This window comes from Malaclemys terrapin, chromosome 17, assembly GCF_027887155.1.
Source record: "Malaclemys terrapin pileata isolate rMalTer1 chromosome 17, rMalTer1.hap1, whole genome shotgun sequence".
Classification (NCBI taxonomy): Eukaryota; Metazoa; Chordata; order Testudines; family Emydidae; genus Malaclemys; species Malaclemys terrapin.
The window spans coordinates 11,031,098-11,052,924 of NC_071521.1; the positions used below are offsets into that span (position 1 = coordinate 11,031,098).

The 21,827-nt window shown below is 47.3% G+C and overlaps 2 protein-coding genes across 2 annotated transcripts in view; one reads left to right on the forward strand and one right to left on the reverse strand.

Moving 5' to 3' along the window:
• Nucleotides 1-21,827, reverse strand: part of PLPP7 (phospholipid phosphatase 7 (inactive)) — a 51,439-nt gene that overhangs the window by 24,001 nt on the left and 5,611 nt on the right. The window contains exons 3-5 of the mRNA XM_054007949.1: nucleotides 16,495-19,177; nucleotides 2,599-2,691; nucleotides 614-808 (exon numbers count right to left, since the gene is read on the reverse strand). The gene's annotated coding sequence lies outside the window, so the exon portion shown is untranslated. The remainder of the gene's footprint in view (nucleotides 1-613; nucleotides 809-2,598; nucleotides 2,692-16,494; nucleotides 19,178-21,827) is intronic.
• FAM78A (family with sequence similarity 78 member A) lies at nucleotides 4,703-15,545 on the forward strand. Its single transcript, XM_054007948.1, has 2 exons — nucleotides 4,703-5,039; nucleotides 14,611-15,545. Exons 1-2 carry the CDS (start codon nucleotides 4,717-4,719, stop codon nucleotides 15,137-15,139), a joined length of 852 nt encoding a protein of 283 aa, XP_053863923.1. The 5' UTR covers nucleotides 4,703-4,716; the 3' UTR covers nucleotides 15,140-15,545.

The window sequence follows — 21,827 nt, forward strand, 5'->3', positions numbered from 1 at the left end:
GTCCTCACATGCAGCCACTGCTGGAGTGGAATGTGGCAATTGTTTAACAGTTCCCAGCATGCTATGCAGCCACATACCGCTACATGTGAAGAAGAATCCCGTTGAAACTGCAGAGACGATTTGGAGTTATAAGTAGCCTACAATGACCCAAATTAGAAACTGACCAGGACAGCAAAGGTAAACAGGCTCAGCGAAATTGCAACAGAACCAGATTCTATTGAAGTCAAAATGCTTCTTAAAATGGGGTTAATTTCAGAAGAACACTGAGGGAAAAAGATCTAGCAAGGTTGAAATGTCCCCTTGTCAACATTTTCAGAATGAAACATTTCAATTTTCTGTTTCGAAATTATAGTTCTGCATTGGAACAAATATTTAAAAATCTGAAATTCTTAGTGCAGAAAAATTCCCCAGAAAATTAGGTTTGGGTCAATGGAATCATTTTGGTTTTATTTCAACTTTTTCTTATTTTATGTTATAATATATTTTGAAATTTTCAGTTTCTTTTTCCCTTCAGAATGAAGCCAGATTTCAAAATCCTGCACAAAACAGAATTTCTATCGGCCACACAGCTCTACTCAACTCTTGCAAAAAGCGCAATGGGGTTTTTAATTACCTTGTTTTAAGTCTCGTCTGCAGACTATCACTCTCAGCATCACAATGGCTGGTTTTGGTATCAGTACTGACTTGGTAGAAAGTAGTCTCTTGGGAACCAAGAACTTCTGAGTTCTACTTCCCCCTCCACCAGACCTGATGCGAGTTCATTGGCAAATCACTCCCTTGTATGGTCTGTATGGCCCAGTTTCCCTATCTGTTGCAGGGATAGCAATAATCAGTAATGAATCCAATGTTTGCATGGCACTTTGAAAAATATAAAGCACAAAAATATTACCACTTGCTAAATGTTCAATGAATGCCCCTTCTAGCACCTGTTTCCCTGGAAGCTTCCATCCAAAGACTGACCAGCTCTGATCCTGTTTAGCTTAATTTGACCATTTCACAGGCCAACGGGGCGTGGCTGCAAAATGTGAAAGTCTGTGTCCATGCCTAGTTAGGCTGTAGGGGATCTCTGCTGAGAGAGCAGATTGTAAATGACTTTTAAAGTCAAATAGGAGAAACCTCATGATCTCTCCTGCTCCATCTGGGGCTGGTCTCTGCCCCCCACTCCCCTACAATCATTTCTTCCTACAGTCAGGGGCTTGCTTAGCAGCTCACCACTCCCCTCCCCATCAGCCCATCACCCTGGCAGCCAGGGAAACTCCTTCTGTGGTACTCTCTGGGCCTGAGTGTCCCTCCCTGGCTCTTTCTGCCCCAACCTATTGAGTGGGGTGGCCAGTTCTGCTCTGTTCCGCATGAAGAGTGGAAGGTGCATGAAGAGCGGGAGCAGGCCGAGGAAGGTGCGTGGGCTCAGCAAACCACCTCATGCTATTCTCCAGGGCAGAAGGGTGGACGAATGAGGGACCCTGGCTGAAAAGAGGGAGGGAGGAGGGTTGAACATTATTGGTCAGACAGAGTTGGAGGCAGGAATTTATGCCTGCACATCCCAGTGAAATTCTTGTGCTCTCGCTCGGGTCTCAGCTCCAATGGGCTCCATTGTGATTCCAGCACTGCCCATGAGGAGCAGATACAACCTCGCCCTGTCCCGAAGGCATCTGCGTGTCTAAATTTCCCTCTGCCTCCCAAACTTCCGTGTATCTATTAGACGACTGTAGAGTCAAGGGCAGAGATGTACCTGGGTAGACGGCACAGTGCCAAGCACATTGTCAGAGCTAAATAAATTGTGTATGTAAATAACACACACGTGTCCATCTTATTATATTGAGATGATAGACTATACTGTTGGTTGACCTTGGGCAAGTCATTTCATGTTTCCGTGCCGCAGTTTCCCCATCTACAAAATGGGCATAATAATACTGACCATCTTTGTAAAGAGCTTTGAGCTCTACAGATGAAAAGCACTAAGAGCTAGAATAATAATTCTATAAAAGCACACACACATACACATGCATGCACCCCAGGTTTGCAGCTGTGCTCGCCCAGCAGGGTTCATGCTCAGATTTTCACAGAGCCCAGCACCCAACACACTGAGGAAAAACCTACAACAAGACCATTGCAGCAACATTGCAAGTATCAATAATACAAGATAATAACTTTCCCACGAGCCATTGCTTCCTAACAGCCCCTTTCAATTTTCTGTCTATGCCAGCAATTCCCAGGGCCGCCCAGAAGATTCAGGGGGCCTGGGGCAAAGCAATTCGGGGGGCCCCTTCCATAAAAAAAAATGCAATATTATAGAATACTATATTCTCATAGGGGGCCCGGGGCAAATTGCCCCACTTGTCCCCCCCTCTGGGTGGCCCTGGTAATTCCTCAGCCCTTTTCCCACTACGGAGAGCTTTTGATTTCCCATTGCCAGAATCCGCACCCAGCCGAGAGCCTCTAGGACTAAGGGAATGTCATGCCCCTGACTGAATCCACCTACCAAACTTCAACCAGCAAATATTCCGGAGGAGAGAAAAGGGCCAAAATTAAAGTGACAGAAAATGCATTGCATTTAAAACAAAATATATAGGTGGAATGAAAAAAACAAAACTACATTACCCAGAATGCCTGAAGCTGTTGAAAGGAAATGCCGTTTTGCAAAGAGGTTTAGCTCCAACAGCTGCAGTTTGAGCGAGGAATACAGGGGGAGGGCTAGGAGAGAGAGAGAGAGGGAGGTATGAGCGGCAGAGAGAGAGACCTGCTAATAATACTGCAATTGGACTGGGGCGGAGGGAAAGAAGCTGTCATGCCCAGAGCTCCCTCCCTGGAAAGCCGGCAAGAACAGCTGGGCTGCCTGAGAATGCCACGGGCATGAAAATGCTGGGAATGAGTTTCTTGCAAAGTTTGACCTGGTTGCCTTTCTGATGCTGCAGCAGAAACTGAAGCAGGGTTGTGTCCCCGCCACCGTCCAAGGGACTGATCCACGGGAGAGGCTGAAATACAATTCAGATACTGCCCCCCGATTGATTTCTGGCAAAAAGAGGAAGCTTGCAACAGCGGGGGAAAGGGGGGGATCGCTTCTGCTTTGCTCACCTTCCTAGACATAAAGCAAAAAAACCACCCACCCCCCCACGCGCATACAGGTCTGGCTGGAAAAGCCTAGCAAACGGATGCACGAAGAAGCTACTGTCCCGACACCAAGAAGCCTCCAGCAGCCGCAGCTCCGACGCGATCTGAGCCTGTGAATGACATTGGTCCCAAGGGGGGAGGGGGGGGGATGCATTGGTGAAAATGCAAAGTTCCCCTAAGGTGCAGGATGCTGTGAAGCGCTGAAGACAGAAGGATCCGGAAGCACAGACTGGGGGGAAAGGCTGTTTTCTCTCTCGGTTCACACACATGCGAAGGACACGCGCCCCACGCCTGCAGACGAGCCCCTGGGGGTGAGGGCGAGCCTGGTCCCCGGAGGCGGGCTGCCGAGACATCTGAGGACACAGGCGGCGTGACATGCGATCCACTGCAGCATCAAACTAAGAGCCCAGCGCTGGAAGAGGAGGAGGAGGGGTGGGGTGGGGGAAGCTGCGAAGCCACCGCCGGGCTCGTATCCTGCCGGCTTCGCATCCTTCCCCAGCCCAGGTGGCGGGGGAGTGGAGATGTCACGGGCGGCGATTGTTTGCTGCAGGCTGGGTCAGCGTGGCGGATCGTGACCTAGCGGGAGAGCAGCCAGGAAGCAGCCGCCGCCACCAGTAACAGCAGAGAAACTTCGACAAAACTTCTACAGATCTCACAGCCGGCTCCTCCCCATCCCACAGCCAGGTGCGGAGCGGAGAGGTGCGAGGACTAAACCCAGGCGAGGTAGCCCCACTCCCCACAGATCGCGAAAAGCCCAGGGGGGGAGGAGACCGGGAGTCTGCTGGGCTGCCACCAGTTATGTTTCTGCAGTTGGAACCCACAGGGACTGAGGGAAGAAGGGAGAGCAAAGTTGAAACAGAAATCAGCGAAGTGGTGCAATAGAAAAGCTAAAATATCTCCTTGGGAACTGCTCATTTTATTCATTTCTCCTCCTATTGTATTTCCACAGGCAAAGCCGGGGGAATGTGATGCGTGACAAAGACCTGTGATTTATTATTTAAGCTGTTACTTTAAATAAAAAAAAAAAAATCAGCAACACCCATCTCTCTGACATCTACAGAAGCCTCCAAATCAGAGATGTGGCCGATTTAACATTTTCCACCGTTATTTTTTTTTTTTTTAATTACAGTACTATTTTTCTTTGCAAAGGGAAGTTATGAACAACTGCAAGTCCGGAAGTGAAAATCTACAGGGGCTGTGACAAGAAGTATTTTATTATTTATATAGATGTGTCTATCAGCATTCTGCTTTTTCATCCAAAGAATAAAGGGAAATGCCAGCTTCGCTGATGTTTCATGGTGAACAGATGGCATTCAAAAAGAGGAAGGACTAAATATCTCATCTTTAAAAAAAGGAGATGATTATTTATTAAACTCAAGACTTTTTTTAATCCAAAGAATATATGAATGAAAGACTTCATCTGTCATTAACTAGAGAATAAGAAAAGGCCCTTTTGCTTCTGAAGTGCAGCTAAATCCATAAAAGCAGCAGCGATAATACTGAAATTCAAATAAAGACTTTATATGATGAATTTTCTATCCTATGGATATCATTTTTGAGATTACAAACCAGGAAGATCTATATTTGATCTAGCACCCTATCATTTCAATGCCTAATCTTCCCCAGGATTGCTGGAGTGTCCTAGGAATTGCACTGGTGTTGTATGCCATGGGCTGTATTCAGAGTATTAGCTGCAAATCCAAAGTTTTCCGGGAAAGTATTTCAGTGATTGAGGTGAAAGCCTCCATCGATCCTGTTCCCACCAGCATCGATGAGTCGTCCAGCGTGGTTCTGCGATACCGGACCCCTCACTTTCGAGCCTCTGCCCAGGTCTTGGTACCTCCTATCCCCAAGAAAGAGACCTGGATCGTGGGTTGGATTCAAGCATGTAGCCATATGGAGTTTTACAACCACTATGGAGAGCAGGGAATGTAAGTATTTCCAGTGAGGGAGAGAGTGTGTGTGTGTGTGTTGCAGTAGGGGAAGCAGGACCTGGCTGGTGAAGCACCATTTAACCCATTTGATTTACCTTCTCTAATATTAAAACTGTACACTTCTTTAAAAAAAAAAAAAAAAAAAAAAAAGAGAGATAAGGGCTTGATCTTGCCCCTTAAAGGTATTGGGTGTTTTTCCATTGACGCCCAGGGGAACAAAATCAGGCTCTAAAACAGAAACGCTGGGTTTGGTAGCCATCCAAATGCAATACCATTTATACAGAGAGTGGTCCGAGGGTTCCAGTAACGCTGTAAAACCTGAAAGCAGAAGTCACCCCGCCACGAGATTGCGGAGAAGACAAGGGCGTTGCTTTTCATATGATAAGGGAGTCCCTTCCATGCCAGCTCTTCGCCGCTGCCCTCTTTTTAAAAAAGGAAAGGGTGCTTTCTGACAAATCAGAATGCAAACAAATGCCGACACTTGCAGCGCTCTGCTGTTGTAAACAAGTTGGGTTGCTATTCCTGCAATGTGCTATCAGCAGGGATGAGGGCTTGACATGACACCAGCCATGAATGGAAGGCAGCATTAAGGGGCTGAATTCTGTTTGCTTTGCTCATTGCAACAGGCTGCCTGCCTGGGTGAGGCAAGCAGGATTTGGCTGCAAGAGTGATGGGTTAACCCTCTGCAGCACGCTGGGGCTGCGGTTAAAAATGTACATCCCCATCCACACCATGTAAGAACAGGAAGTGAAAAGACCAGGGGAAAAAACACCACACCTCTCAACCTCCAAATTGTGATGTAAGTGGAAATGCAGCTCCATCTATATATATAAATAACTAACTATTACACACCCACACCCACACCGAATAGCAAGTGTGTGGCTCATGGGTAAAACTAGTAGAAGACTCATGGTGCAGCGGAAGTGGTTTGCCCAGCCAGCAATACAAGAGCCTGACGTTAGAACATAGCGTAGGCTGGGGGAGGCAGGTGGCTTGGTGACTGGACGCACTGATGCTGCCCAGTCTCCAGCCGAAGATGGGATGAAAAGGTCAGGCTTAAGCAGCCTTCCTGCTTGCTAATTCAGCAAGCACCGCGTAAGGGGAATGCTTGCCTAGCTAGGGGAAAGACAGGCCAACTACAAAATAAAAGGTGGGGAGGAGGGAAGAGAAGGGGGATAGAGGATAGAACCAGAGAGCAGATGAACCTAACATATTGCCTTCCCAAAAGGTCCAACTGCCTCTCTGCTGTACTCCGCCTTCCAGTGCCTCTCCCCTCCAGGAGCACTGCAGGACCCAGAGAGGGCAAGCTTATATACAGTATTTGCCTAGCGTAATGACATGAGTTTGACATTCCAGGCATGAAGTGAATATGTGCCTGACAGGCCCAGCGCCCCAGGGGAGCAGATTGCCAAGGAGCAACAGTTCCCACTTTCTGTCCCCATTTCCTTTCTCAGCTCATTGTTGGTGAGGGGGAGCTTTCTGCTTGAGCCAAATATTGATAGAGTTAGGTTGGATGGGGAAGGGGGGAAGATTTTACTGATTCTAAAGCACACACAGTGGGCTGAGCCCTGGAAGGTTGGTCTCACTCTCTGCTCTTTAAAATGGGGTTCTGCAGGGTAGGGCCCAGCAACAAGAAATTAGGGCTGGGGGTTTCAAAGCTGAAACAAATTGGGTGCCTAACCCCATAGCCTCATTTGACAATCAGCCTAGATGATCAGGTGCAAAGGAAAACACAAAAATCCACTGGTGTATAAATATAGGTGGGTATTCAGTAAAACAAAACTAACAGGGCAGTTGTCCTATACCCAACTGTCACTCACAGGCGGAGAGCTGAGGCAAGTCACCTTGTCTCTGTGCCTCTGTTTTCCCATCTGTACATTGAGGACAATGATGTTGACTTTCCTTTCTAAAACGCTGTGATAGATGTAGAATAAAAGTTCTGTATAAGAGCTAAGTATTATCAGAGCAGCTGGAAATAAGCTCATATACAGAGGAACAATGAACTATAATTCAGTAAACAATGAAAATTTAGGGATGAAAATATCATTGCATGTGTGCAAAGAGGTGCTTTCCTCTGGGGTCAGCCATATTTAGCTGATTTTGTACATTATGAAAACATGATTAAAAGTTTGTTGGCCTCTCCATGCCTTTTCCTTAGGGAGTTGCCCCCAGACCTGCCACATGATAAAGCTATAAAAAGGGCATTTGGGGAGAAAGACCTCTTAATGCCATTGGACTGCAAGAGCTTTTTACCAATGGAAATCTGGTTGAAAGAATGGGCCAGGTTGTCAGCTGGTGTACATCAGCAGAGTTCCATTGCTGGAGTTTTACAGCAGTGGAGAATTTGGCCCAAGGAACACTCCCTCTTAAATAGGAACATTTTTAAAAAAAATCACTGTTGGAACAGACCATTAAATCAGGCTCTAATAACTCTGAATACAAAAATTAATGTCCATGCCCTGAATGAAGTCTGATTGCACAGGAAGGATTCAGGTTGAGAATGGGAGCCTCATCTTCGCACCAGGTTTTGAAGCATTTTTGCTTTTGCATTCTGAAGTTGTCACTCAGTCACCTACACACTGCCCATTGCACTGAAGAAGGCAGGCATGGCTGGGGAACGCAGACTGAGCTGTGTGTACCCCTCAGTACTAGATGGAGGAGAGATACAGAGGCAATCTGTCAGACACACGCTTGTTTAAAAGGATGTCTGCAGCTCAGGGATTAGGTGCCAAGTTTTTAGGTTACACACACACACACACACACACACACACACACACACACTTACTTTTGAAAAACCTAATGCTAAGAGAAATGTCATTGCTTAAAAAGTCACTGAACGCTTCCTTGGCCATGAAGATTCCCCCTGCAGTGTCATGAGCCGAAAGCAAACAGCAGAGCAATAAAGCACAAGGACTACAAAGTGAAACTGCCCGCTGGTCCTATTCTGCTGTCCTTTTGCAAACAACGTGCCCTGGTTATTAGGTTGTATTGAGAGCCCGGTTCTGATACCACTGCTTACCCGGAGTAGCACTTCCATGGAAGTGAATGGAACTATTTGTCTGGCGCAAGATGCTACTTAACTGGGGTGATCAGAATAAGGCAGTGAAAGCTTTGCTTAAGCAGGGAGGGGAAGGTCAGGTCAGGTCCTACTTAAATTGTAAGCTCTTTGAGGCAGGGACCATCTCTTTGTTCTGTGTTTGTACAGTGCCTAGCACAGTGTGGTCCATGGCTGGGGCTCCTAGGTGCTATCGTAATACAAATAATATAAAATTTACATGAAATTAACCAGGTTAATTTCACTGTATCCATGGAGTAAAGTGCACGTAGCAGCACAGATGGTGATAAGCAAAAGACTGATAAATAAACCAGACTTTTTGAGTCATCTGCGAAGGCTTTTTAAAATAAAATTGTATATAGATTTTTCTCTGTGTCCCTTAAAGTTTTAAAAGAGAGATGCCTTAAAGATTACATCTTCCAGGGCCTACAACAGAAATAGAATTAAACTGATCTCTGCTATAAAAACAAACCTATGTGAAAAATAAACTGCCAAGACCCCAGGAGAAGAAATGTGATTGGAGACTCATCCACTAAAAGAACAGTGACATTTCTGATGCGCAGCAAACCAACTCATTGAGGTTCCTCCAAAGTCTAAAAGCGGTAACAGCTCTGTTACTCTCATGCATGAGAGTCTGTCCCCATTCCACTTTCTTATTCACTTCTCGTTCTTTACCAGGTTTTGCAGTGCTGAAGTAGGTGAGGTAGAGGGTAAAAGCCAATTTATAAAGGGAGTTGTATTGAACGTGGCGGATCAGGGGTATAAATCCACAGAAATTCAGTTCAGGATTATTCCTGCTTGTTGCTAATGGGCAGTGCTGCCTTGGTCTGTTTCTGTCACCAGCACAGACTTTGTTAGCTTCCATCCTGCAACACCTCTGGTCACAATGAATCATGTGGAAGGATGGGTGGAAAGCCTAGGATGGCTTTGCATTGCCCCGATATGGATTCCTCTTGGGCATCTGTGCAACGCAAAGTCTAGATCTGATGCAAGCGCCCCCCTTTTACTATAAAAACAATATGCAAGGCCATAATGTCCTGTGAGTAATTAAGGTCTGGCTTCAAGCATTGAGGTCCGAGGATGAGCTAGCACCCGAGTGTTTACTGATGGCACATTATGCCTGTCTGAAAAGGTTAACTTAATGCACCCATGTCATCCTGCTTGCTGCGGAAAGCTGGAGGTCACTTTGCTGTGTCTGCACACAATGCTGCACTTTTAGCCTCATGTTATGCTGCAGGGGAACATCCAGAGAGATTGTATAAGCCAGGTCCCCTCTTTAGGGAATAGAAAGAAACATGCCTGAAAAGGAAATGGGGAGGGTCAGAGCCCAAATTAGGAGGGCTGGAAAATATGGCTTGACAGGCTACAGCCCGGGCACCATTGCTCCATGGAGATGTAGCTGAAAGAGTATTCATGTGTTAGTAAAGGCCCTGCGGTAAGTTAAAGCCGGCCTTTCAGCTACCTAGTTTATGGTGATTCTGGACGACTGAGCAGCAGTGTAAAACACAAACTTGTCAGCATTACAAGCCAGAACCATTGATTTTGGAGCAGCTCAGCCTGAAATCAGATAGCCTTGGGAGTTCACACAGCTTCCCTGGTGTCGAATAATTTACAGTGCAAGTTTCTGGGCTTTCCATGGCACAGTTTTAATCCCAGAGAGATCCGTTTGTAGCAATGGGGCATTCTGCAGCACCTCCTTCTGAGCATGTTAAAATGGTCAGTTGGAGAGAATTATTTGACTTCATATGGACAAGCCACACAATCAAAGGTCATGACCCCTCTTGGCAAGAGATCTTTGATAATAACAGCCGGCAAGGGGCAGGAACTCGAGGTTTTGTGGTTCATGAACTATGCTATTTAGTTTCCCCTTGCTCCAGTAACAGGATGATGACGAAGGCCTACTTCTTCCTCTCACTAACATTTGCGAGTAAATTTGAGGCTCATTGAAATCCTCAGGATTATTCACACTTGCTAGAATTAGGCATAGAGCCATGGGTATTGTGCAAATTTCCTCCCCAAACCTTTCACCTGCCCTGCAGCATCCACTCCTAATCCACCCACCACCAGCCCGAGTCAGTCTATAAAGTTAAACCGATGCACCTCAGCCATATAGCAACACTCCTTACCGGTCTAATCCAGGGCCCAGCACAGAGCTGCCTACACCTCTCAGTGCTGACTTGCAACAACCTTTGCAGAGCTGCTCCTGACCAGAGGCTCTTACATAGTGGTTTTGGGATGCAGACAAAAGATCCATCAGGCGCTAAGGTGGAACCAATTAACTTGTTTTCACAGTTTCAGTGGAATCCTCAGCCAGAGTTTTTCCACCAGCCTGGGCAAGGGTAGGACAAACCAGCTCAGGATTCAGTTGCAGACCTCAAGTAGCAGGCTGAGTCCCAAACGAGATATCCCAGTGTGGTGCACCCACGTTTGTACAGCCCCTGCGCCCGTGTCTCAGCAGTGGGCACATCCATAATGTATAGGAACGTCTAGGAAATTGTCACGCCTCGTCCCCGGGCCTCAATCAAACAGCATCAGCAACGATTTGAACGGAAAGTAATCCTAAACCATCTGCTGAAAGGGAGAGAAAGGATTCCCATATGGTATTCCAGAGATCACACTTGATGAGACATTGCTGCAAGGGCTAAACCTGTTGCTATAGTACGTGACCTCCTATTCATCTTCCCTCGCGGGGAGGAGTTCACTGAAAAATCCCTGGAGCTTTTCTTTCTCATCCCTTGTTGAGGGGCGTAGGGGAGGAATGACTCCTAGCTGTTTAAGAGACACTCATATAATCAGTCTCCCCTGTGCCATGGGGTTATGGCTAGAATCCACTCAGAGGGTTTCTTTTTACAGTTTTAGGTCAGAAGTGGCTCTCAGGCAAAGGACTCCCTCTGTCTGTTGGCAATATACTTGGAAGAACAAGAACTGCCGCAGACAGTATGTTAGCCAATAGGTTTGTAGCACATGACAAACCGAATCAGGCTATATACCCCTACAGGTTCTGATAACATCACATGGCACTGAATTTACCAGGCTGAGGGGCAGGATGCCAGGTTTCTGTGGCCTGGACGGTCTGAGGCCAAGATGTTCAGAAGTGACTAGTGATTTTTAGGGGCCCAACTTGAGACACGTTAAAGGGGCCTGATTTCCAGGAAGTGTTGAGCACCTGCACTCTGCAAATCAGGCTCCTTGAAGGTGGGCACCCAAAGTTGCTAGTGACTTTTGAAGATCTTGACCCCAGATCTTAGCGCCCTATGCAGTTTCCTAAAATAATGCTTTGCACTTAATATTTTCCTTTTATGTTGTGTCTTCCATCCTGCAACACCCCTGAGCACTGTACAGACGACAGCACTAGACATGCAGCCACCCAGTATACAGTATGCTGCATAACCACAAGTGCAAGGCTTTTAACCAAGGAGACCACGACAAACCTCAGATCGTATAAAATATCCCACAGGATAGTTAGAGACAAACTTCTGCTGCTAACTAGTGAAAGAGAAATCTCATGGGGCTCTCCAAACATTAAACTAATTAGCCTCAGAACAGCTTTGTGAGGTAGCTTGTATTATTCCCAAGTTACAGATTGGAAAACTGAGGCAAGGAGCGGGTCAGTGGCTAGCCCAAAACCACACAGTCAATATTAGATTAGACTGTAGAATCCCCTGCTCCCAGTCCTGTGCTCAAAGCATGTTTCTCTGATTTACTCTAAGGGCGGTTTTAAAGGATGGGACATAGGATTTGTACTGAAGTGCAAGAAAATCCCCCCAAAACACAGTAATTCTAGCGTGTGATAGCCAGTAGGAATTCAGTGTGCACATGAGAACCAGCATTGCCAGCTCAATTTGTAAAAGCAGGCCTCCAGAATGCATCTTGGCCTTTGGGCTCATGTCAGCATTTGTGGTCACTGGAGTCTGGGGTGTCTACTTTGCAAAAAAAATCAGGCTCTCAGCTGAGCTCAACTACCTCTGGCATCATATTCCTCTTACCCAATAATCAGATTCTCATAATGGGCCTGAAAAATCCAACTGAAAGGGTCAAAACTCCAGCATTTGATGTTAAATGTGCAGGTCAGGCAGGAACATTTTTGTTCATCTTCTCAATAGAAAGCACTAGCCTTTTCGTTGGAGTCCTGTGATTACGTTTAAACTTGCAATCAGAAAGACTGACTGCAGCTGCTCTCCCCTCCCCCTCCTGGTTTAGAGGGCATTGAACCTCTTAGCCTTTGCTTTTGTGGTTACTGTGATGGCCTTGGGGCTGGCACTTTTGTCTAACGGTGACAGCAGGTGATGAGGAGTCAGAACTTCTAGGTGCTTTCCTCAGCTCTGCCACTAACATTTATCATTTGTATTTTGGTAGGTAGCGCCTGAGGCTCCAACCAAAATTAGACCCACCTTGTGCTAGGCACCACACAGACAGGAGGCTCTCTGCTCTGAAGAGCTTACAGGCTAAATAGACAAAAGGTGGGAAGGGAAGTGACTTGTCCAAGCTCAGCCAAGAGGTCAGCAGTGGAGCGGAGGGAACAGAACCCAAGTCTCCTGACTCCCACTCTAGCAGCCTAGCCCCTGGACTGCACACTCTCTCACTGCTCTAACTTGCTGTGATGTTGGGTCAGGCATTTAGGGCCAGATTCTCAGAAGTGTCGAGCACTCCCAGACCCCACTAACGTCAGTGGGCTCTGCAAGTGCTGAGCAACTTGGGGGGGAGGGAGGGGGAAAAAAATCAGACCATTTACCTCTCTGTGCTTCAACATCTGTAAAATAGATAAAACACAAGGTAGGTGGGAGGGGGGCTACGGTGCTTATTAGCGTTTGGAAAATGCGGTGAGCGCCCTGGATTTGGAAATGCAAAGTAGTATACGCAGACCCTCTATACATTTGTCAAGCCACAGACTTTATCTCCCTGCACTCTCCAGCTGCCTAATTAAGAACAATCTGCCCAGCTGTAACGCTCCTCCCCCCCCCCCCCCCCCCAGGGGAGGCTGCTCTTTTGTAGCTGAACTGCAAAGTAACAGCCCCGAGGGTCACTGGAACAACCTGCCTCATTATTATTGGCTTGGTTGGGTTTTTAGCTGCACCGTCAAGTCTTGTGCTGTAAGAAAGTTGTCTTAGATTAAAGAGGAGGGACTGGGGAAGGGGTAGAGGGAGAGGCTGGGCCTTATTTAATGTAATTTGTATTAAAGTAGTGTCCAGAGCCCCTGGTCAGGATCAGAACCCCATTGTTCTGGATGCTGTACAAGGCAATCCTTGCCCATGACTAGGGCCCTACCAAATTCACGGCCGTGAAATCTGGTCTGTTGTGTACTTTTACCCCATATTCTACAGATTTCACATGCGAAACCAGCATTTCTCAAACAGGAGGTCCTGACCCAAAAGGGGGTTGGCAAGGTTATTGTAGGGGGGTCATGGTATTGCCACCTTTACTTCTTTGCTGCCTTCAGAGCTAGGTGGCCGGAGAGGAGTGGCTGCTGGCCAGGTGCCCAGCTCTGAAGGCAGCACCCTGCCACCAGCAGCGCAGAAGTAAGGGTGGCAATACCAAGACCCCCCCCCTACAATAACCTTGCAACCCAGCCCCCCACAACACCCTTTTGGGTCAGGACCCCTATAGTTACAACACTGAAATTTCAGATTTAAATATATGAAATCATGAAATTTATGATTTTTTAAATCATATGACCGTGAAATTGAGCAAAATGGACCGTGAATTTGGAGGGCCCTACCCATGACTGGTATAGAGCAGGGGCAGATGGAGAGGACAGTAGCTTGTCCAGAACGCTGAACAATGGTGTGTGGTTAGAGACTGAATGACGATAGGAAGGTCCCTGTTAAACGCAAGTATTTATTTTCAGGACTTAGTGAGTGGCAGGGCCCTCTGAAAGCCATTAGATTGCGGACCTCCTCTCCCTACCACTCAAGGCTGCTCCTCCTGTCACATAGGATTGGAAGTCTGACTGCCAGCTTGGCAGCAGCCCTGGCTAGTTGGGAGATTTGGGTTTGACTCCTCCTCTTACTTAAAACCAGCGGGGGCCAGGAAACTGGAGGCAGCTTGTTTGTCCTGGAGGCAAGGGAATGAGTAAGAGGCTGAGTAAGGAGCAGCACAAGACCGGTTGCAATAAAGGGTTTTTAAGGGATAGGAGAAAAGTGAACTGGGGTGGGTCTCATGGCTCTGATTGTGGTATAAAGGGCCCTCTGTAGAAGTTTAGAAACACCAGTATATTTGAGAGCACTCCCAGTAGTTAAGTTGTGACCACACTGGTACCAAGCCTTGAGACTGAATTTCCAATCCTGTTTGATACCAGTGCAATGGTGCCCCCCACCTCTAGGATTGGGCCTAGGCGTTTGCAATGCTGTTTTAACAGAAGGGATGAGCGCTCATCACAGAGTAACACTGGGAGCACAAATCCCGATGAAGGAAGATACTCAGAGCCGCCCCCGCTCTCAGGCTGTACAATGAAAACCCAGCCCAGTGAGTCCCTGCGCTAATCAGTTTTCCGTGATTCCTTCTTGGTTGTGGCAGGTCGAGTTGGGAGCTCCCGGACCTGCAAGATGGCAAGATACAGGCCATAAGTGACTCGGACGGTGTGAACTACCCCTGGTACGGCAACACCACAGAAACCTGCATGATCGTGGGGCCCACCAGGAAGGAATCCAAGTTCAACATCAGTATGAATGATAACTTCTACCCAAGCGTCACGTGGGCGGTGCCCGTGAGCGAGAGCAACATGGCAAAACTCACGAGCATCCACCGGGATCAAAGCTTCACCACCTGGTTGGTTGCCACCAACATGGCCACCAGCGAGATGGTGACCCTGCAGACTATCAAGTGGCGTATGAGGCTGGGCATAGAGGTGAATCCCAGCAGACCCTTGGGGCAGCGTGCTACGCTGCGGCAACCCTTTGCTCAAGAGCAGCCCCAGGTCCTTAGCAAGAATGAGCCAATACCACCCAGTGCCCTTGTGAAACCCAATGCCAATGATGCTCAGGTACTCATGTGGAGGCCAAAGGACGGGCCACCACTAGTGGTGATCCCTTCAAAATATCGGTAATAGCAACCTGGCATCCCGGCACCAGAAGGGAAGAAAATAACCCTGCACTTAGATATTTTTAGAATCTAAGCAAAATTCAGATGCACTTTTTATTCATTCAACAGAAATGCAACCATTCTACCTTCTCCCATTGGGACGGATCTCACTGTGCTAAAGCTAAAGAGGAGACCTTACCAGGGTCTGTCTCATCACTTTGATTCCTAAGCGAGGAATCAGCAAACTAAACTTTATTTCTAGCCCTGTAGCTTTCTTTTCTTCCTGACTTTAATTATTGTTTGAACTTCAGTCTCATTAGCTCACCCAGATTGTCCAGAACAAAATAAGGTTTTTATCTGGGATTTTATTATGTTTGGTGGGAGGAAAGGGATTTTTTTTCTCTCCCCAGAATGAAACTCAAGTTCCTGGAGCTAATCGCTGACTATTTATTTATTATTATGGGTTTTTTTAAATGATAAAAGGTTCTGAGTTGCAAATCTAAGTCATGCGGCCTTATGTAGACTTTGCTTTGCATTGCCAAACTTTTGCCTTAAAGCTGTGTTTGAAAGAAAATTTAATCTCACCAAGCAGAATCTCTTTTCTACAGGATTTTAGGGAGGGTCAGGGGAAGCGTTCTGGAGCAAGGGATAGATTGTCAGTGTATCAAGGGATGAGGAGGAAGGAATGAGCATGGAAGAAACCAGATTAAAAAGAAAACCTTCCTGGTTTTAAACATGGAACAAGAAAGCATGGAAATAAACCCAGCTCAAAACCCGTTGTTTTGCTGTATGAGCAGAAACGGGACTAGTATTGCACCCAGTTGCAATGCAAGTAACAAGTTCGTTAGAGAACCATCTTTGGACAAGAGCTGGCAGGCCCCTCACTGCTCGATAGAAGGGGTCGTCACAGCCTTGCATTGCTTCAACTTTCTGAGCTGAGCTTGAGAAGACGGAACAATCCAGACAGTGGTGGGAACGACTGGAGATGTGGTACTCAAAAAGAAACACAATTCAGGGGAGTCAGTTCCATCTTGCTTGTCCTGAGGAGAGGACTTTCTCCTTCCAAACTAGCCCACTATTATTTCCCCCGAGGGCATCGTGAGTGGTGGGTCACACACAAGCTGTAATATATGTGGGGTCAAATTCTGCCATTGGTTACTCCCACGAAACCCCAATGAATTCATAACAGGTGGGGTGAGAGGAGCAAGGTACAGCAGGACCCATCTAAAATCACTGGGGCTGCATGGGTGTAAATGAGGGCAGCTGTTGTCCACTGGAGTCTCTGACTCAGGAAGAATTATACCCGTGAAAATAACATGCACCCTTCCTATTAACAGTGAAAACAAAAAAGTCTCCTCTTACTATAGCTTTAGTGCTCACCTGGGCTGATGGAGAACCAGCCTCATGGTCCCACCGGATTCAGATGGCTTTCAGTGATAAGGGTTGTAGGTGAAGACACAGCTGCAGAGATATGGTGGAAGCATACATGTGTAAGCAGGTGACCCCTAATAAGGTGAAAATAATGCAAAATCTGCATCCTGCGGGGAGGATGCTGTGGGAAGTCATGTCTGTTTGGAACATAAGTCAGGGACCTAAGAAATCATTTGGTGGATCTCCTGGGTGGCCTCAGAGACACCACCAGTATTTCTCCAAAGACAGGAAGCATGAAAAGGAGGCAGCTCAACTGAGACATGTGTGGCTGAGGGGAGTTTAGAAATGGAGGAACTTGTATGGTGGAGGCAGCGTGAGCTGGAGAACAGGGCAGGGGCTGGGAGGAGGAGACCTACCTTCTGTTTTCAGCTCTTGTTGTATGGCCTCAGGCAAGTCTCTTCACCTCTCCACTGCACCTGTAAAATGGGGATAGTCACACTTCCCCTTACCGAGGAATTGCTTAGGGACTAAGAGTGCGCACATGTTCTCTACCTGGCTGGTCCCTGCTCAGCTGGTCTCACCAGGACTCCCCAAGACTCCCATCTGGATCTGCCGTTTCCCACGCTATGCTCCAAGCAGCTCTGTCTCTCCCCCACACTCATCGGCGAGCTGCTAGCATTGCAGCCAGCCTCCATGCACGCTCTTTAAAGAGTTCCCCAGCAAGACAGCCTTACGATATACCAGGACCCTCCCTACGTTGTGTCCAACCCCTTTATTTTGGCAGCATGCTCAAATGCCACCCTCCCGCCCAGGGACCAGAAGCCTCAGTGCCTGCTTCCAAGCCCCAGCATCCCATATGACAGCACCTATAGTCATCCTCCATGCCACCAGAGTCAGAGTTGATCTAGGGGAGGAGGAGGAGGAGAGGATGATGAATCAAGCTTGAGAGACCTCGTGGTGTGAACGGCGACTGCCTCCATCATTCTTCAGTTCCCCTTTCTTAGGTCTAATCAGCTCCCAGCTACAGCTTGACTTGTACAGACCCTTGAGACTTATCCATATCCTCTCCCAGGCAATACCACGCCCTAGCAAATCACCGACTACGGCAAAACCTCTTCCTGCTGTGTCCGGACTGGTGATAGTTGGGATGGGCCCAAGTGGTGAAGCTTGCATTCATTTCTCAGCAGCCCCAAAGTTTAGTGTGTGTGCGCGTTAGGGGAGGGAGGGGAAGGAGGGGGGAGGTGTTCTTCAGGCCTGGCATTATTTAGAGCCCGTTTCTGAAGTGCTGAGTATTTGCAGCTCCTTTTGACTTCAGTACAGGTTGTGGGTTCTCAGCACCTCTGGAACAAAAAAAATCACTGTCTTAACTAGCTATATGAAGGAGTGTTCTGAGGAAAGATTTCTTCTCCTGCTCATCCGAAATCACATTCAGGGAATTCTCAGGTCATATTTCATTTAGCGTGGCATTGGGCTTAGTCTCTGGGTACATTAAACAAGCCAGATTCCTACTACCTATCTTGCTGGGTTGGATACACCCCTGCAATTTGACATTAACCTCCTTGCTAAGACTCTCCTGCTGCACTGAGTAGACCTGGCTGGGCAGTAAATGTGAGAATGAAGGTTCATGTCAGGGGTCAGTTTTGCAAGGCCTTTAACTCCCACTCCATCCCAAGAATGCCTCTCCCGTTTCCTTGTTGGAAACATCCCTCCCTCCTCCCTTTGTGCTGTCAGACGCTAGTGTAGAAAAAGGACACTGCCTTTTTAAGACTTCATGCTTTGGGATTAAATAAATGATGTTTTTCCAATGCTGCTTCATTACGAAAACTGCTGAGGACAGATTGAGCCAACACAAAAGGGGTGGCGGCTGGAAATGAAAAGTGCTATGCACACCACTATTTATATGGCTGGTTAATAACTCAATAGCCATATATTTAGAATTGCTGCGCATAGCACTTAGCCTCTCCTTTGGTACTTGAATCTTCAGGGCACCAGCTCATGCTGCACTGAGTGGCTGCAATCAGCAGAGGTAAATACAGCTGAGCTCTCTCTCTATTAGGGTGCTCTGGAGCCAAGCAATTGCTGGGGTTGTACGAGGGACGTGTCCTGAAGGAAGTGCAGAGCTAAAGCTGGGTATTGCTGGAAACATGAGCTATTGCATGTCTGGGTACAGATCTAGTGTGCAACGTGAGTGTGGTAGCTCCGGTGATCCCATCTTACTCCTCTCCTGATGGGCAGTTCTCTACAGCCCCCAAACCACTGCATGAGCTGAAATGTGCCAGTTTCTGCTCAGGAAGGACTGGGTCAGTCTCTGCTGCAGATCAGGAGAGAGAGGATGGGCAGAGCTGCGGAGGGATCGGGATGGAAACAGCAAGGGGTCCCTCATGTTAACTTCCATCTCCCGCACATTGAAAGGAGGCAGGATTTCATTTGTGCTAGTGAACAAGAACCCCACGTGAGCGATGGCACATGGATTCCATTCCTGGCTTCCATTATGCTTGTATGCACCAGCTAGCATGGCAAGCAGCAGCAGAGAGCCCGCAGTGAGCTCAGAGAAAGGCAGTTGGATTAGGATGGTGCTTTGGCGGGGGGAGAGAAGGGTTACCTTAGACCCCGTAGCAGAGGTTCCTTTCTAGCATTCTGCTCACATTCATGCCGCAGCAATATAAACCGTCCTTGGGGTCTGGCAGAGATACTGTGAAAACATAATGAAGATGTACCAAGTCTGGACACTTAACAGAAATGTAAAAATAAAACCCTGCTTTTATAATGGAGAGAAATAAAGTGGAATTTTCAAACAAATCTGCCGGAGTGGTTGGGGGCGGGGTTTGGATATTTTTTAAGGTAAAGATTACATGGTGTTTGCATTCATGCTCAGATTTCTATATTAAACACTCTGCTTGCAGCGTATGTGCTGTTTGTGTGTGCATTTCCACAATGTGTGGAGGTACTGCTTAAAAATACAGGGGAGCTTTCCACCCTCCGGGCTGATATGTGCCCTGCGATAAAACTGCGAGGCTAACCTAGCCTGGAGCACCCATCAGGGTAGACACCAGTTGAGCTTCTGCACAATTTGGTTACCTGATGTGGTTTTCACACTCGCTCGGCAAGTGGCTTGCCAAACTTTATCTGCCTAGACACTGCATCTTGAGAGACCCATCTCTTTTCCCAGGCTCCTACCCTCACTTGCTCCTCAAATGGTTCCATACTGAGCACTGCCAAGCACTAGTGGCAGGTGAGCAGGGCAACTGCCCTGGGTACCAACTTGCAGGGGTTACTCTGCAGCTGTGCTGATTGGCTGGATTTGGTTTTGGGTTTTTTTGGCATGGCGCTTCGATGCAGGAGGGCGGTGGCTGAAAAATGCCTAGGGCCACTTCTGCAAGCAGAGCTTTGTAGACTTTTGCGGGACTTCAGGATATAATTTTAGAACCACTGGTCTATAGGAATAACTTCAACTGCCCCCCTTCCATCTGTCTCCAGAATTCCCCCCTCCCCCTCCTCTTGCCATTGTTAGGATTCACGTCACTTTTCAAGAAGAACGGCAGCACCTAATCCAACAGGAAAGTGTCCAAGGAGAAGGTATGGACCTGGGCTTTAGGCCAACAGCTCCAGGCTAATAGATTAATCAATAGGACCTCTCGTGGCATTGCCTAGGTCTCAACTGCAACTTCCTCTTGACATTCAGCTAGCCACACTGTGGGTCCCCCCCCAGGAAATACATCTTTGCATCTAGTTTTGGATCGTCACTTTCCCTTTTGCAGAACCACTGCTGTCTGACCACTCACTGCTGTCAAAGGTGCGAGGTCAGGCAGGGACTTCTCAGCAAGGAGTCTGAGAAAGGCCCAACCTGTTCTATGCAAGAGGTGCCACCCTTCAGTGCTGGCTATTTCCTGGCAGATCAAGGACACCTGCTCTTGTGCAGACTGTCTTTCTGTAACTGCAGCAAGGCAGTTCGGTGGCTTGCCCAGCACATGCCCATGAAAAAGGGCACAAAGGGACTGCTTCTGCTGTGTAGATGTGGGTGCACATGTGCTCCTTATTTTATCCACCAGTTAGGCCTGATTTCCAAGATACCAATTTTGGTTGCTTGATTTCTGTTCCGCTTGTTTACCAGTCATAATCGTAACAGTCCTTGGGTAGTATCAGTTGATCCTTTCTGTTTAAATTAATTCAGTCTGTTTGTCTCCTCACAGCTTTCCTTAATCAGTGTTATAGAGAGTTCATTGTGACCATTCATGAACCTCTGCCCACTTTTCAGCAATTTAGCTTATGACTATGGTAAATTTGCAGACTGCATTACCACATCAACTCCCTTCTGTGCCCTACCCACAGAGGATGAGAGTCTATTAAGGCCCACAGCTACCAAGCCTGATTCTTTAGCTCAAACTGGAGAGACCCCTGCCATTAGGTCTAGAGTTACCTAGTGCTAACCCCTAAATCCCCATGGCATCCTAAAAAATGGGTACCAATGACATAGGGAAGGATAGGAGAGACGTCCTGGAGGCCAAATTTAGGCTGCTAGGAAAGAGACTGAAATCCAAGACCTCTATGGTAGCACTCTCAGAAATGCTTCCAGTTCCATGCACAGGGCCAGGTAGGTAGGCAGAGCTTCAGAGTCTCAATGCGTGGATGAGACGATGGTGTAGAGAGGACGGGTTTAGATTTATTAGGAACTGGGGAAGCCTATGCAGGAAGGATGAGCTCCACCTAAACCAAAGTGGATCCAGACTACTGGCACTTAACATTAAAAAAGGTTGCAGAACAGTTTTTAAACTAAGAGATGGGGAAAGCCAGTTGCTGCAGCGGAGCCCGTGGATCGGACAGAGACTTCTCTTAGAGGAGAGTCTATTGATAGAGACTCTCTAGGTTTTAGTCAGGAGCAGAGGAGGGAAGAGGATAAAGTATGGGCCAGACCAGATGAAAAACATTCACATAAAAAAGAATCTGACACATCAGAAAAGGGCAGACAAACAGTGACAAGTTTTTAAAGTACTTGTACACAAATGCTAGAAATCTAAATAATAAGATGGGTGAACTAGAGTGCCTCGTGTTAAAGGAGGATATTGATATAATAGGCATCACAGAAACCTGGTGGAGTGGGGACAATCAATAAGACACAATCATTCCGGGGTACAAAATATATCGGAAGCATAGAACAGGTCATGCGGGGGGGGGGGGGGGGGGGGGAGGGGATGGACACACTATATGTGAAAGAAAATGTAGAATCAAATGAAGTAAAAATGAATCCACATGTTCCATAGAATCTCTATGGATAGTAATTCCATGGTCTAATAAGAATATAACAGTGGGGATCTATTATTGACCACCTGACCAGGACAGTGATA

What these genes read in the sequence shown, in the direction of transcription:
- FAM78A (XM_054007948.1), top strand. Translation starts at nt 4,717, where the DNA reads ATGCCTAATCTTCCCCAGGATTGCTGGAGTGTCCTAGGAATTGCACTG. An exon ending in CACTATGGAGAGCAGGGAAT is followed by an intron (nt 5,040 to 14,610) that starts GTAAGTATTTCC and finishes TGGTTGTGGCAG; the next exon opens with GTCGAGTTGGGAGCTCCCGG.